General features: G+C 38.0%; 1 protein-coding gene across 4 annotated transcripts in view; it reads right to left on the reverse strand.

The window, feature by feature from the left end:
* Positions 1-5,505: 5,505 nt before the first annotated feature.
* Positions 5,506-17,657, reverse strand: part of cadm2b (cell adhesion molecule 2b) — a 164,811-nt gene continuing 152,659 nt past the window's right edge. For 3 of the 4 annotated variants that reach the window (XM_044202895.1, XM_044202894.1, XM_044202892.1), the window contains 6 exons: positions 15,229-15,387; positions 14,836-14,926; positions 14,438-14,616; positions 9,568-9,594; positions 7,539-7,661; positions 5,506-7,425 (listed from right to left, as the gene is read on the reverse strand). In XM_044202895.1, coding sequence (XP_044058830.1) covers positions 7,307-7,425; positions 7,539-7,661; positions 9,568-9,594; positions 14,438-14,616; positions 14,836-14,926; positions 15,229-15,387 — 698 coding nt within the window. In that variant the 3' untranslated portion in view covers positions 5,506-7,306. The remainder of the gene's footprint in view (positions 7,426-7,538; positions 7,662-9,567; positions 9,595-14,437; positions 14,617-14,835; positions 14,927-15,228; positions 15,388-17,657) is intronic. The other variant, XM_044202893.1, reaches the window with a different exon arrangement.

Below are 17,657 nucleotides of genomic sequence, written 5' to 3' on the forward strand. Positions count from 1 at the left end.
AAATCCCTACTACTAAATATTTCATGTAAAATAAATGAGATAGTTGTGAAATGTTTAAGCAATAAACACATGGTGAGCATCACTTGCAAGAGAATGAAGTGTCTACATGTAAGATATATGTATGTATATGTGATTATTGATGCAATAGATAAAAGAACAGTGCAAACAACAGACAGCAGTGCATTGAGCCAAAGCACATGTTGTGTTACTAATGCTATTTTAAACCAGGGGCAATTAGATGTGATGCTGTCCTATGCCGTTACTATACATCCTAAAAAAAAGAAAACATCCAGAGGGAGGAGGACCTTGATGATAATGAGGCTGATGCCAACACGTGATGTCCATGCACATCCAGACAGCTGGCATCCTGCAGGCACAGCAGTTTGTTGAAACCTTTTCAATACAATGCTTACAAATTAATATTATGTTTGAATTGGAGAGTGTTTGTTATTTGAAAAGGAAATTCCTATAATAGAATACACAGGATGAAGAATGATATGTTCACTAAATATCTAGTTGTAATTGTTTTATTTTTTGAGTTTTTTGAGTCTGTGGTGGTCAGTGCTATCCCGTATGCTGTCGCATGCTGGGGCAGCAGGTTGAGGGTAGCAGACGCTAACATACTCAGCAAACTGATCCGTAAGGCCAGTGACATTGTGGGGGTGGAGCTGGACTCTCTGTCGGTGGTGTCAGAGAGGAGGATGCTGGCCAAACTACATGCCATCTTGGACAGTGTCTTCTATTACTTACTACTTGTATTATTACATTGTATTATTATACCTTACATACATCATCAACCAGTAAATCCACTTTGTACTTTACACTTATTTTAATTTTATACTTATACCCACCTGGTACTTAATTTATCTTACCTGTATTATAGTGTATTATATTTTGCTTAGTACTTCTATTCCTGTGTGCACTGATGTGATAGTGAGCTGCTGTAACAAAAGAGTTTCCCCTCAGGGATCAATGAAGTATTTCTGATTCTGATTCTGATTTTGAATTCCTTAAATCCTATTCATTGTTGTCCTGTCCATAAAACACATGACTAACTTTCCTCACTATTAATGGCTTTAGGACATCATCCAGTTGTGTAAACCTTACAATCATCTTCTTGTCACGTTAGTGGTGCAATCAGGAAGGCTTTAATAATAAATGCCAAACACGCTTCTAACTACAGTAGTAAAGCAATGGTTTCAACCACACAAGCATATGACAACAAATGTTTGAGCTACAGTTTTCAGAAACATGACAACTTCGACAACTTAAGTTCTTCCAACAGTACATACAACAAAAGTCAGGTATTTTTGTGTTTGGTCAAAGGTGACAATGAGCTAGTGGTATATCATATTTCCCCAAAATGGTGACTTCTTGTTCACTTATTAACTGGCTAACTATCCATTTAGCCACTAACATATCTCTTCCACATTCAACATGATATTTCCTGTGTGAATATACTGTACATCATTTCCTGTGTTTCCATTAGATGTGTGCATTAGCTGGAAATGACAGACCCCACCAGGATAATTGGAAACTAGCATTTAAAATAGCTTACAGAACTTTAATAGATTGCATGGTTAGAAGAACACCACTGGTAAAAAGCATCAAAATGATATCTAAACACTACACACACACACACACTAATAAAAAGTGCAGCACTGTTTTTTCACTCTAAAGAAAAAATCATCTCTTTTATCAAACAAATGCTAAGATTTCCTATAGTTGTCATTTTATTGGAGGAACATCAGTCTCCCACTCACTAATATTCCAACTTTAATTAAGTCTCTGGTGAGTTCCTTGGAAGAATCTCAAGTCCTCAAATCCAAACAGATGGTACACTATTTATTGCATACCTTACGCCACAGGTACTAGCTTTTTTTCCCAATAGACTATCCAAGACAAGGCTTCCCTTTATGTACTCTCCTGGGCCTGCACGATTCTAAATTCAGCCAAACAATACAGAAAAGTTTGTTTTAATTAGATCTAAAAATACAATATAGAATAAATCAAATGACAGACAATCCCAGGGCAGACTATTTGAAGATGCACCACAGAGAATGTGAGTCAGTGTGGATGAATGACTTTAAAATACAGTGGGTAGCCCTGTTTCAGTCATCAATCCACAGGCCTGCATGTGGCCTGATTCGAACAGCGGAGCTGCTGCCTCACAAAGTGGAAGCCCTCATGCAGCAAACAAGGGAATTGTATCTGACTGTACACATTCATCTAGACTAATGACATGGTGATGCATCCAGGGGGATACACAAGCTCATGTTCTTTGTTCCAGATCATTTGACTCCTTCTAACTTCCACTCGGCCCTGTCACAAGTGGAAGTGTGAGTGATCTGTTTAATCTCATCAAATATGATTAGGCAAAACACATCTCAAGATAATATCCTACAGCCCTCTGATTCAGCAGATGAGGCGTGAAGTTGCAGCTATAAGTCAAAAGCGGCTACAGAAGGCTCAGCTGTGCTCCACCTATATTATCTTTATATGAAAATGTGCTGTTTGAACATATGTAAAAGTAAGAAAACATTTAGCTAATCTAGCTGTAGGTATTTTGACAAATCCATGATGGTCCAGGAGTGTACCTGCAATGCTAGCTGGCATCATTATAAGATTTTTTTCTTACTCCTTTTTTCAAGGTAGCAGCAGTGTTGTAAACATGCCGTTATTATTCTATCCAATTCCCTTTTAGAATGAGCTGTCAATTAAAGAAAAAGCCATTTACATAAACAATGCAACCCCAGGCTTCTAAGGGCAAAGATAACAGACTCCCAACACAAAGTTCTGAAAATGAAAAGGAGGATATACAAGTAAACTCTTCCAAAATAGTTGTTCTGCCTGGCAGGCAATATGAAAGATGACACAATATTAATACAATTTAAAAAAACAGATTTTTCCCAGTTGGGAATGTAGTGATTATTGTTATTGGTAAATACAGTATTGACTCAAGGTTTGGAAGAATCATTGGGTTACTTCACTGTGTCACTAATACCTATTAAAACTGTAATTAAAAACATGATCCAGAGGACAAAAAATTCTTCATCACTTCTGTTTAGCACACTGCATTTGCTTTGCAATCCCACTCCATCTTTGAAATCCTTTTATCCTTTTACTTCCTCAGCAAATCACCCAGTGAATTACACAAGGCAATTTACATGCTTGGATAGTGAAAACAAGTGGAATTACTGTTATTTCTACATAAAACGTTCTGTTAATCCAAAAGGACCACTATTTGTGTCAGGGTTGGCGGGCCTTTCATGCACAGTCTTGCAATGGCTCCTCCAGTTGTCACTAATCTACAGCGGAACTGTGGGATGAAAAAGAAAAAAACTGTGTTGATAACAGACTGATCCAAGTTACTGTAAAAAACTTAACTTTTCTACCAGAGTCTCGTAGTTGACACTAGAAAAAGGCAAATAATATTTAATTGTACAGGACTGTAATATACAACTGCAAGGACTATTAGCTCAAGAATTAATGTTCAAGACTGCAAAATCAGAAATGTGCTGTAGACCTAATATGTTTACGGTAAGTGTAATAATGTTTTTTTAAGATATCAATTCGTCCCTGAAGGATTTTGTCAGAGACTTCTGTTCTGCTATGATAAGAGCTTATTGTGAGCTGGAGGACTGATATGGACCTTGCCTACAGGGTACAGTGTGGATCAGTTTCTTCAGTTTAGTAAGACTTACAAGGCCTCCTCAGAGGTCATGCTGTGATTGTTACATTGCAGGGTATGGTTCTCACATTTCAAGGGCAAAGAGGAAATCCATTTTCCAACTCACTATTTACGATTGCACACGTATGTGCCCCGATATCCAATTACAAAATTATGATGGATTCTTAGTATTATTTTCTGCCAGGCATTATTCAAGACAGTCTATCTCAATTTACATAGCTTAACGAAGCACTGAGCTTTTAATAACACGAAGGAGTGTGATAGTAGGAGCTGATGTTTATTTGAACTGGCTGGGCTTTTGGTGGTAATGATTATGAAGTGAGCATTGGGAACCGTCTCTGCGAGATTAGAGGGGGAGTGAGGCGCTGTGTGAAGCAGGCAGATGGTTGGCCGGACAGTGTGTAGATAATGGCAACATTAGTCTGCTGGGAAGCAACATTATGCTCAAGGTCAATGGGAGCTGAAGAATGGAGGATCATAATGACTCGGGTCCCGTGTCCTGGAATGAGATCACCCTTTAAGGATGTCGAGATATTTAATATGAGCTCAGTAATCTTCACAAGGCTATTATATCCATCCTCAAATTTAAAAAAAAAGTTCATCTGTGTCACTGAAGCACTGATAATGGGCCATAAAAGGTGCTTTCTTTTATTTTTCTAAATTGGCAGGGTTTACTGTATGTGTAGTATCCAGATTACTACTAAATGTAAGATACTATAATTAGCATTTGCTTTAGTCAAATGTAAATTTGATAAGGCGTAGTTTTTATATTGCTCGTCTACAGACCATGACATTTCATGTCCATACATACCGCCTTCTTTAAATAATGTGGATATAATGCACATTCACACACCGTGTTCTTGGAATACTTGTATTTTGAACCTTCCCATATTTCCCTCATATATTCATGGTATTTTCATAAGCACACTACTACTTGATTTTGTATAGACTGCATTTTTATGCATACTAATCCTCATCTATAGCACATATTTATCCTGCCGTAATCCTTACAGTAATTAAGAAGACATGGATGCTAGTAATACCTGTACCAATCTATAAATCATACACATCTGCATATATTTGAACTCCACAATTATTTCCACTCAGTTACTGCTTCACTCTTATATCTATGTTTTTTTTCTTATTTTGTCATCTGTTTAGTACATTTATTCCATTTGTATTTTTTCCTGTTAGATGCTATTACTATTTGCTTTTCAATGATCTAATTTCCCCACAGGGATCAATAAAGTTTCCTATTAAGTGATATAATTTCACTACCAATTAAAGCAATCAGCTGCATCCTAACATCCTTGACCATAATGTCAAATCACAAAGTGGTTTGCCTCCTGTTTTCCTCAGCCAGCCTACTTCCTCTCTCATGTTTGTTAAAACAAGGGCAACAGCAACCTGCTGCGTTGACATCTGCGTGCAGTTTCATTTAGCCACTTCAAGCATATCGAACTCAGCTCCAGTGAGACAGGGAGGAATTCGGGGAGACTCAAGTCTCCCTTTTGTCACCCTGTATTAATGCACAAAACATGAGCGGTGCTGAGAGCCTCGGGCCATCTTCCTGAGGAGCTTCATGTTTTTTTGTAATCCTTCAACATTTTGCATATATTATTAATACTAAAGGCTGAGTAATACTCAACCGTTGCATGGAATAACAATTACAGTGCAGCTTTGGTCATAGCACTGTCCTTCAACATGCTCCTTTATATATAACTGTAGATATGCAGTCTGATATTGTGACTGTGGGTAATGGCGCTGTAATTACTCCTGAGTGCATTTCAAAGTACAAACCTAGTCACACCAAATTGGCAGTTTTCAAGTTGTTCATATTTTAATCCACACTTTGTCTCTCTCTTTTTTCTTTTTTTTACAGTGGCATAGTTGAAAAATGAATATTCAATACTGAGAAAAAAGCAAACCTCACACATCCCCCATAAAAAGCAAATTAATTACAGCGATTAAAACTTTGTACAAAATGAGTTATTTATAGCATCATATTGAACTAACAAAATAACATGTATGAGCATTGGCAATGTGGTTCTTTGATACAGTGACTATATACAGTGAGGGGATGTCTGATTCACCAATGCCTCAACATGTCATTAGTACTGTTTGCAGCAAACTCAAAGGCCATAACGGTGATCCTTTTTTTATGATAAGTTACAGAATTAAAAAATGGAAAAGTTAATGTCAGACAACTACTTTAGTAATAACAGCAATAATATCAATCAATATAGTATTATATAATAACTGTCAATCAATCATAATAATAAATACATATATTTTGACCAGATTTTTTTTTTTTTTTTTTTTTTTTTTTTTTTTTTACATTTTAAGCAATTCATTAGAATCCCTGTTTGAAAAAATCTCAAAAGTTTGAAAACAATCTCATCAAAGTGACAGGAACTGATAAGACCTGAAATTAAAAGCTATAACCAGTGTTTTATCTTTTACTAAAATTGATTACTTACACGTTATTTACATGCCGTCTGGCAAAACAACCTCTTGATAAACGGAAAAAAATTAAGACTTGTGGAATACTTTAAATACTGTATATGCTAATATACAAATTGTAATGTGTCAGGGATCCTAAGATTCAACAATATTGTTCACCAATATTCACGTTAGCAAAGTATTTTACAGCAATATCCACACATTGAGCATAGTTGTTCAATAAAATTTAACATAAATAATGAACCCCCACAAGGTTCCACTCATTCAGTTTGGATCTTACATTAAATCGCCAACCAAAATTAAAGTTCCTCATCCATGACAATATCTGCAAGTGTACTGAAATTTTCATCACATGTCTGACACCATCTCCATCTAGACTCATATTGAATCCTGAGACAAAAAACAGTTGATGTGTTTTCCCTCCATGTTAGTCCTCAGACTTTGTGCTTTAATTTTCTAACTTATTCTCTGTCGGTACAAATCAGCAGCATGAGCGAAAACTGAAAATAAATCAATGCAGAAATATACAGACAGTGCTAAGAGGGAGTTGATTTCATTTCGAGACAATCACATAGATTGTGCTTCTGTGTTTTGTTTTGTCAAAGTGTCTGGTCTATTTTACGATTTTTTGAATGTATGCAGTATGGCTGTGGTGGGGTAAACTCCAAGCAACATCCAAATCCCTAAAAAGATTCTTCTGATGTTAATGTTTGATCTATTTAATATATTCTGTTCTTAAAGCAAAACAGTTTGAAAAGCTAAGACTTGACTAACTTGAGTTGAAGCACACTTCTTGTTACTTCTGAATTTTAAAAAAATCTGCAAAAAGTTGTATAACAATCAATTAAGAGAGTAGTGAATGAAGTTAATGCAAGTGATGAAAGAAATGCGGAAAAATGTAAAGCATTTAGGCACCATAAAACTGAAATGGAAACAATCCAATTGTACATGGTTTACATTGATTACAAAAGGAGAAGGCTATATTGTCAGCGAATGCTTTGAAAACAAGCATACCCAAGCATGAGCTTTCTGGAGAAGACAAAAGAATAGTAAGTAAAGTAAAACAGATCATGTAGTGACGCTGAGGCAGCTTAAAATTGCAAGTCTGCTGTCAAAAGTTGTCATTAAATGAAGGAAAAGAGTAACCAAAGTCTAAATGAAGTACTCTTTCTTTTCCTCTGCATGCACATGGTTTCCCTCAGCATTGATGATGGCTGTGTCTGCGTCAGGAGCGTCCTCTGCTCCTTTGGCCTCGTGTGTTAGATACGTCCCTGTAGACATACAGAGCCACAGCAAGTTATCCACCTGCTGAAAGCACTAGACATATACATTTACTCCAAGCAAGAAAATTGTTATTCAAGAGAGCTCAAGTGACCTCTTTTACCTTTATGTCTGGCCAGATATCGTCCAAGAACTATTATCAGACACAAAGTGATGAAGACCACGACTGCAACAACACCGCCGATTAAAGCGTGGTCAGGTCCATGTTGTCCTAAAGCATTAGGATCTGAAACAAGACAGAGACAGAGATGGAGGGAATGGAGGGAAAATGGAGAGATAATATTAACATCTGCAAGATGTTTTGCTGCTGTCTACTGCAGCTGTAGACATTCTTTAAAAATATTTCACTCCTGCAATTGTCCTGAAAAAATCCAGATGTAGCTTTAACACTTGCGAACAAAGCAGAACAGTCCCAAATGAGCTTCTGTCATATTTAGAGCAACATGACATCACTGCTGTGAAGTGCTTGAATTAAGGTATAAAAGAATCATTATAAGAAATACCACAAATCTCTGCACAATTCAAATGTGCATTAGCAACAGCAATGTGCTGCAAGAAAACTAAAGTCTAGCTCTGAGTGAGTTTTTTTTTGCCAAAGGCTCTACACATACTATATTTTGTTTTTTCACCTTGCTTGCTGCCACAGCAGCTGCTGCTGAGGATCAGGTTTTTTTAAATAAGTGTTATTTAACATGAGGCATCCTCCGGGCAGAGAGCGAGCTGAAGGTTTGCAAGGCAGGAGCATGCCTTTGTGTCTGCTGTAATAAACTGTAAGTGGCTGTGTCTTTACTGTGCACCTTGTGTGCTCTCATTATCTCAATCTGATGAATGGCTATGGCTTGTGCTCAGTTTTGCAAAGTGACCCTGGGAAATGACGGCGGGAATGTTCCGACAAACATCATTATACTCCTCCGTTAAGGGAATGCAACCCTCATTTTCAGCAACCCAAAGTGTGGGACGCTCAAAATAAAAAAGATGAAGTTGTGAAACATGCAGTTTATTTAACTCCATGCAGAATAGAACCACCACAATTATTTTATCAGGGACTCACAAGCAGGCACTTCAGACTTTGACGCAATAACTGTTTTGCTACAACAGTTGAATTAACTAAATTCTGGTTGCATATCGATGGATATAATGATCTGTACAGGTGATTCCACTGTCAACAAGGGGCATAAGCAATTTTCATATCACACTTGGCTGGTGCACACTGCTCACAGGAATGAGACAAACTGAACTGCTCTTGCTGCACTGCAGCTGAACTTGTCATCGCAACACAACTTGCTACTTATGCTTTCACCTTAAAGTGTGAGTAAATGACCATTAAGTATTTATACTTGTCCAACCAGATATTTGAGCTTTAATTCACATGTAAATACAAAGATTATTCTTATGTCAACCCTGGAACAAACTACAGAGAGGCAACATTAAAAACACACACAGGCGACCCGATAGCTGAGTGGTTAGGGCGCATACCATATGGGTGCAAATGCCCTGAGCAGTGAGTCCCCGGTTTGATTCCCAGCTGGCCGGACCGTTTGCTGCATGTCATTGCCCTACCACATTTCCTATGTCTCTCACTATCAAATAAAATACCAGTCTATAAAGTATCTTATAAAAAAGAAACTACACACACTGTCATAAAAGGAAAACTAGACATTTCAGTGGCACACAGGGACATCAATGACTTAATTCTCCATATTTTGACCTGGGAATCTTGTACCTAAAAATATGGTAAACAGAAATATTTTTCGAGAACTATGTGATCAGAAACGTTAAAGATAAAGAGTTCCTAAAAAGAACTTTAGACTTTCCCTTCCATTTCTGCTGTAATCACATGATCTGAAATCAAATATTTACATAGACACAATCTCCAGCCCAGCTCCACTCAGACAGAGCTGCCTATTTCATTGTGCAAAGTCAAACCAAACCAGAAACATATTGTGTGATAACTTATGCAGCCTGTGACATGGCTGGAGAGAAAGCAGCTGGCGTCAGCAGAGTGAGCATCCATGCATGGTGATGGTTTGGCTCATGCTGTGTGGAGGTCGTGATCTGTCCTGACCCAGATCCAGATCCAGCATCACATACTATAAATCTGGCTTGCAATGATCGTCTAGTGGGATATTTACCTGTTGTAGGCCCTGGAAAGTCTTTGGCTGTTGCCATGGTTGCAGACAGTGACAGCAGAAAGGAAAGACGAGGGGAATAACACCATGATAAAAAAGGTGACCACAAAGTTCAAAGGAAACATGAGAAATTAGCATGGTCTGTTTTTCTGAGTTTTTACTTTGACAGTGTGCAGAAGTGACGGAAAGCGAAGCTTGCTGTCAGAGCCAAATGCATGCTTAACTAAAGTTACTGGAAACGGTCACAAGGAGATCAGCACAAGATACATCGACAAGGACAAGATGAAAAACAAAGGCGTACATACTGAGATTTTTGATGCATAATTGGCAATGTACATCCTTAATGGGTTAGTTCACCGAAAATTAATAATAAACATATGTAGTCATGCAGATAGTTTTGGTGTTTACCCAGGTTGAAAGATATTTGTCTAATAATTTGTCTGAGGCACATGTTGCCATTAATTTAATGCTTTGAGCATCACAAATGATGACAAATATCATTCACAACCACTGTTTTGGAAGAATAGATCTTAGACGCAAAAATCTCAAAAACTGGGCAAATAAAACCAAAACTATCTGCAACACTTGAAGTAAATGAGAAAATGTTTTTGTATTTTGTGTGGACCAACCCTTTAATATTGAGAGCAAGCAATCCCTTTAGGACTTTTAATCTGCTTTAAAACATTCAGGTATCAGGTAACACGTCATTCCCCTACACCTAGAGTATTCAATAACAAATATCGGACCATCTATGATGAAGGGAAAGTATAAATGGCAAAGTTGCTCAGAAAAGGAAAGTCATGGCTTTTATCAGATTTTTCCCCCTGCATCATTATGAGAGGCCAAGTCCTTACAATGTAAAAACGTACCATGTGGAGTTTTTTTTAACCACTAGTACTGTAATGCTATGTAATGCTTTTTTGTTTTTGTGCACAGGGACCCACATACAAGTGGTCGATGTGTTACACAATCCTGCCGCCAGTTGCAAGCTATTCCACTGATTGATAGTTGTGTCTGCAAAGGCAGTCAGTAAGACTGCAAACTGGTAAACATGGATGTAAACAATGCACAATTTAAAATATTAAAACAAAATGACTTTGCAAATATCTTATGAGGAAGAAAATGCATTCAACATGTTTTGTAGACCTCAATGATACACATAATGTGTTTTGGTGAGAAACACTGAATATAAACATACCATTTGTTTGTTTACAGGAAAACTCCACAGGGCACCTTTAAAGGGACAGTTCACCCCAAAATCAAAAATACATGTTTTTCTTCTTACCTGTAGTGCTATTTATCCATCAAGATTGTTTTGATGTGAGTTGCCGTGTTTTGGAGATATAGGCCATAGAGATGTCTGCATATTCTGAATATAATGGGACTACATGACACTCGGCTTGTGGTGCTCAAAGCACCAAAAAACGACATTTGAAAAACTCAACAGCAATGTCTCTTTCCAGAAATCATGACCCAGTTACTGAAGATAATACACAAATTTGTTGTGAGCAGTTTCATGTAGGAACTATTGGTAAGAAAATAGTTCTTACATGAAACTGCTCACAACAAATCTAACACTATATCCATTATGAGAAATGAACTGAAATAACCACAAGGAGCATTATTGAAACGTAATTGCATGTATTGTTATTGTTTGGTTGTTAATGGTAGAAACCATTACAACACTCTTGTGTTTTCTATTTTCTGCTTCTGCAAAGATGTAAATTTGTGCAATGGTTTACAAACAGTAACTACCTGGTATGGTAAAGTACTCCTACAATGTCAGCTACCAATAATAAAACTAATCAGAAACAGTAATTAAAATGCTGGTGAGGTAACAGTGCTGTGTATAAAAAATGAAGCAGAAAGCAAAGAGAAAAGAATAGACAGAGTATTGAATTCATGTAGTAAAACAATGCTATTTTCTAGCTCAAAGTCTGGTTGTTAGATCATCAATCATCAACTGTGTGTTCAGTGTCATGTTTGTGCGTGTATGGAGCGTTGAGGCGGTGCCATTGGGAGGGGGATGCAACAGTGACTGCCTATGCCTGATGTGGGAATGTCACATTAGCAGATTGGAAGAATAGAGGCTAGAGAGGGAGAGAGAGGAGCTGAAGATGGAGGCACTAAGGTGACGACGTCTGCTAAATGAAAACAGGAACAACAGGAAGCAAAAACAAACCTCTCCATGGGGAACAGGCTCAACATGCGAAAACTTACAGGAAAATCAAACAGCACAAATTAATTAGTGAATGCGGCTGGTGCAGTGGGTTAATTCTGGTCTTTCACCTCAGTGAATACAGGCAAAATAATGAAAAAAATGCACAGATAATAAAATACAAGAATTGCACAAATGACTCAAGCTCTGAATGAGTAAATTCTTTCAGCAATATCTTTAAGAAAAGGATGAGTCATACACGAAGAACTCATATTTCTTACATCTATTACCTTTTCAAGAAAATGGTGATTGGTTAGTAAAAAGCCACACACAGAAAACGTAAAACTCATCAAGTATCATGCTTGTTGAGGTGAAAATGTACAGTGGACGAGTGAAATGTAAGGGGTAAGAGGGTGAGAAGCGGGGCTGCAGCTTCACAAACAGATGCAGTCATTTCTCAACTGTATTTAACCAAACTACTGTCTGTTACCATCCCAACTCACTCAGAGTAATTATCATATACACTGTTTCCTTGCTTTATTTAATACAGTGTATTAAGGACCATAATTGCAGCCGGTGATAAATTTGCGGCAGAGCGATGACATTCATTGCTACTCAGCTCTACTGTCATTAGCAAATTAGGCTTAGAGGCTGAGATGATCCGAAGAGACCCGGTAAGTATTCAGCCAGACACGGTGTAGCTCTGAAGAATGACTGTCATCATCAGTGGAAATGAGCCTGTCTCGCACATCTTTTACCTACTCGACTCAATTTTTCATCCTTCCCTAGTAACCAGGACCTTTGCATTTAGTGTGAGAGGGCTGCTTAAGGTTATACGTTTTGCTGTTTCCTCTGGTAATCTAAAAATACAAACAACTCCCTGGTACACACATGTATAACTCTAACAACCCAGGTTAATTCAACAAATGTTATTGTTTCTGTTTCATTTGAAATAGTAAAAAAATCTGTCTGACTGTGAAATGTGAGAATTGAAACTTTGGTCTAGCACATGGCTCCCAGATATGATAGGATGATATGGGCTAGCCTGACATTGCTGCCTACCCCTGTTGAATGAGCATGCTGAAAGAAGAGACTGAGATAACAAAAGCTGAAAGGACAAATGTGCCATCTTCCTTTTCCTTTGTTTTGTTTTTTTACCAATGAAGTGATTTCTCTCCCCAAAAGCCTCTGCCTTTAAAATTGAACAAAGAAGCTTCTGTGCATCCACTAACTGCTTGTGAGCTTGAATAAGTCCAGCGTCTGAGCTGTGATAAGTCACTCCCAAACAAACTGCACTCTCGTGTGGGACTGTTTAATTGGCAAAAATGGAAACAAATAAATCCATGTTGAATTTTAATATTCTGTTCTTGTTTTTGTATTTTTACTTGGCTGTATTTGATAAATGTTATAAACATGTGCTACAGAGGCCTTAATGATCCGTTTCCTGCACCATGCTGTCTTTATTCTCTCAACCGCTCTACTGTCTCGGGATTAACTTATCTCTCCTCCAGGCGGTATTCGGAAGCAAAATTCTGCATCCTTAACACTTTTTTTCCTGTTTCCTCTTAGGAAGAGTCCACAAGATAAACCTGTGTAGTGATATGTACAGTACAGTGAGGTAAACTGGGTTATCCTGCACAGTGCCAAGACAAGATTTGGAAGTGAATTCTTGAGGAAAGTTCAGTGCTGGTCCTAAAATGGCGTTAATTTTATATATTTGATCCACAAAATTAACTTGAAATGTGTGAGTCAAAATTTGTGGTCAGTTGTTGAAAGCCATCTTTTACTCTAACTTATCCAATCCACCAACTGGCACAAAATGCAATGTACACATATCACAGCCTTTGCCTGAACATTTAATTAGTCAAATTATTTTAACATCTAATTATTTTACAAAAAGGAGCTTGCTAATGATAATACTAATAATAGCCTATAGACGCTAGGTTCCTAACTCCAGACCTCCAGGCACCCCTACCTGCCCATTTTCCAGCTCTCTCTGCTCTAGCACACCTGAACCAGTTGATGCTCAAGCCCTGAGCCAACAGTAACGCCCGGGCCACATCGCCTACCTCTACCTGTGCGTGATGGCTACCTTACTGAACTGCTGCGGCTCGCACGCATGTTGTGTCCACACAGACAGCATTGTTAATTCTTGGTTGCTGATGCTGATTTATGCCTTCCTAAATATACATTCATTATCTATACCTGTTTATCCTTCACATGGTCATGGGGGGCTGGAGTCTGTGTCTGCTGATATTCACAAATTAATCACCAATGACTGGTAAAGGATTTAAGTCAAACGTTTCTGTCCACAATCTACTTGTCATACAAAATTGGCATTGAAAAATGTTCCTTAAACATGTCTCCAACAGTCATTATTATTGGTAGATTATCTGACAGAAACATTGTAATTCCAGGAGATGCTGATCTTCTATTGAAAAATTGGTTAAAATTGAAAAAAAAAGGTAGCTATTTTTGTATTAATACGGTAGCTAATATTATTTGTTATTATGCTTTTGATTTAGAGGCCTTTTTTATAATAAAATGCACCAGCTGAATATCTGGCCTCTTCAGGTTAAGCTGCCAGACTGACAAACCCCCTGCTGGCTTTGTATCTTTATAACACCAACCATTTTTGAGTTAGCACAAAGTATGCTTGAATATGAAGCAACAGCAAAACTGATCCATAACAAGACTAGCTATTACTGTACCCACCATATACAAATAGTATATATTCAGCACCACTGGTCCCCAAGTGGTTGCTGGCCTCGCAGCGGTATGTGCCATTGTCTGTTTTGTTTAGTGTGGTGATGGTTAGTTCCCTGCCCTCCACAATCATACGCTCGATGTCTGGCAGCTCTCCTCCATCTTTAGACCAGAGCACCGGTTCAGGTCTGGGAAAGAAAATACAGACAATATTTTCTTTTCATCTTGCTGCTTATGATTCCCTAAATGTAAAGACATGTACATTCATGTACTTCAATACGCTGAAGAAATATTCTTGAAAAATGACATTTTGTAATGAAGAGGAATCACATTTCAAGTCCAATTTCTGCCTATTTTCATGATAGTAACTGCCACCAAATTGAAGTTGTAAATAAATGCCAACTTACATTGGGTTGCCTATGGAAACACACTCCAATTTGAAGTATTGCCCTTCTTGTGGAATAATCAGTGAATGTGTGATCTCCAGATGGGGAGCATCTGTGAAGATGAGACAAAAAAATCGAACGTTATGAGAGTACTGTGTGTTAGAGGCTTTAACTCTAACACTGAAAAAGTATAACAGTAGTTAGTTCTTTACTCATTGGGCAGCTCTTAGCTTTAGCCCATATCCCTTTTCTGCTTTGGTACTAATCCCTTACCTGCAAACTAATCCTACACTAATCCTGGGCAAATGCAAAGCTAAACCTGCAGACATAAATGTAATCTCAATCCTTGTATTTCTTCTCAATGCTAATCTTGCACCTAATCCAGCTTTGCAGGGTGTGTATGACTGCACTCACAGTGGACCTCCAGGACCTCAGTTGTCATGTAGGGGTTGGAAAGAGACACATGCTCCACACTGCAGGTGTAGGCGACGCCATCGTCCCGTCTGTCCACCTGGAACTGGAGGCTACTCCTCACTGTGAATGATTTTCCTGTGGCATTCACCTCTGTAGTGCCTGCAGAGAGTCAGAAAATGAACAGGGGTGCAATATATTAATATTAATGGGGAACAGTTCTGGCTTTTGTGAAAGCCCTTCATGCAAAAAAATGTTTTGAAAAAGAAGCAGAGAAAAACAGAAATCAGTTCGTATCTTAACTAAAACGTGAGAAACATGAAATTTTATTTCAAGATGTTGCTTTTCTGACATAGACAGCTGCAGTGTTGTTGTTTTTCTCTGCATCTCCTTTGAGGGAGAGAATCCTTGGCCTTTGAAAGTCAAGTCAAAGTAGAGTGAATAGTGAAGGGAGAGCAATATGAGCGTTGACTCGGTTGGTTGGGTGTGTTTGCTCCTCCAGGACCATCTCTCAAACATCCCAGTCAACACAAACAGGCACACACTCCCCCAGCAGTGCGGAGTGGATTTCCATAGTTCCCTAGTCACACCTTTTCTTTCTTTCCCCTCCTTTGTCTTAGTTTCATGCCCAAATATTCACCCGTTACACAGCTTCAGATCTTGATTTGTGTTTCCCTCATTCATTTAGAGATGCATGTTAACTTGGATAATTGGAAGCATTTCTTTGTAGTTTGCTGCTGCTCTCCTGTCAACACTTTGTGTGGTAGTGTCACTTTTCTCTGGAAACAACTGTACAAGGATAATGCACCTGAACATGGCAAAAAGGACAAAGGCATTACTTGATGATGGCCTCACAAGGTCTTTTCACTGGAGCTGCTACCCTCATTCCCTTAGGACCCCCCTGGACTTTCTACCATACAGTGCAAACTTGAGTCAATCAATACATTCGTACATACGTATGTACTCCTTTCACTCCTTCACCCACAAATACACACACATACACACAAATTGTTAAATCCCTTGGTCTATTAAATACTAAAAGCCCTTTGCAATGAAACCCAGATCACCCATATCATCATCATTTTGGGCTGATCTGTCCCATTCGTTCCACTCTACTGATTCTCTTTGATTTTGTCATGTGCAAGGGGATTCATTTTTTGTTGGACTTTCCAGTGAAACCACCACTACTACTGCTATTACCTGTATTTTTCCTGTTGCTATTGAGGTTTGCAGATTCAATAACTCTTCTTCTGTACATACTACAATTTTTATTTATTATTTTTCATGAAATGGCTTGACAAAATCCTGAAATATTCTGTTTTTAACAATTTTGTCTCAAAAGGTTACACAAGGAGGCAAGTTAAAAAACAACAGTCTTTGATTTGTCTTTTAGTGTAAATTACAGTTACATGTACTTAATTAGCAATTTATGTATTTTATGAATAAAAGTCAAACTTCAAACTAAAATGTAAAAATAGGATAATAGGAAGACAAAGAAGAAGATAACTACAGGAGAAGGAAGAAGAAACAAAACAAAATCATCATTTTACATCCAACCTCGCCGGCCTCCAGGACATCGCGCTTATTGATTAATGCATCACAAATGAGACTATTTTTGAGAAGTAATTTCAAACATCACATATTGAGTATCAATTGAGTAAACATAAAAGTCAGAGGCCTTGCATTTGAGAATCAAATGCCTTGCATTTTGCCCTGAAGTACATAGGCGGGATATAAGTATCTCTGTAGCATCAAACTAATCTCTCCAACTTTTCCTCTCATTCATCAAGTTGCCTGTGGCATCAGAACTGCCATAGAGAAGCTATCAGTCTGTTTCAAGGTGGCTGCTAGCATCGCCAGAGAGCATGCATACGCTTTCATAAGAATGTGAATGTGCCAAGGTGCACCTGCTTTGAACTAGAACCCCAAGAGGCAAGCAGATCTACATTCAGGCAACTGAGGGCGCTCCTGTAATCACCACCTCTGCATCTGTTTTAACAAGGCAGAACCTCAGTGGCATGATTTGATTTTTTAGTGTAAGCCATTATAGTTTAATAAGAGTAATATTAGAGTTTAATTTTGGCTTCCCTTCTGATTATTATAGTTTTATGTTCATTGGGTCAAGTTGTCCTCAGCTTTGAAATAACTGCAATAACAATTTGAGCCTTTGTTTATTTCATGAAGGCATCAGAGGCATTCTCTAATAGCACATTTATTTTTTACACTATTTCAAACTCTGCTTCTTTTAACGCCAGAACCGCCTGCTCAGCACAGTTTGCAACCTACTGCCTGCTGACCAATAATTGCAGCCTAAAATGTTTTGAGAAATTTCATGTTTTCTTTTTTCTTTCATTCCATGACCTAATTTCCCTATTAATTTACTGTTGAAAGCTCTTTAAATATAAACTCATATTCACAAGAAAAAAGGCCAT

Source organism: Siniperca chuatsi, linkage group LG7 (assembly GCF_020085105.1).
Source record: "Siniperca chuatsi isolate FFG_IHB_CAS linkage group LG7, ASM2008510v1, whole genome shotgun sequence".
Classification (NCBI taxonomy): Eukaryota; Metazoa; Chordata; class Actinopteri; order Centrarchiformes; family Sinipercidae; genus Siniperca; species Siniperca chuatsi.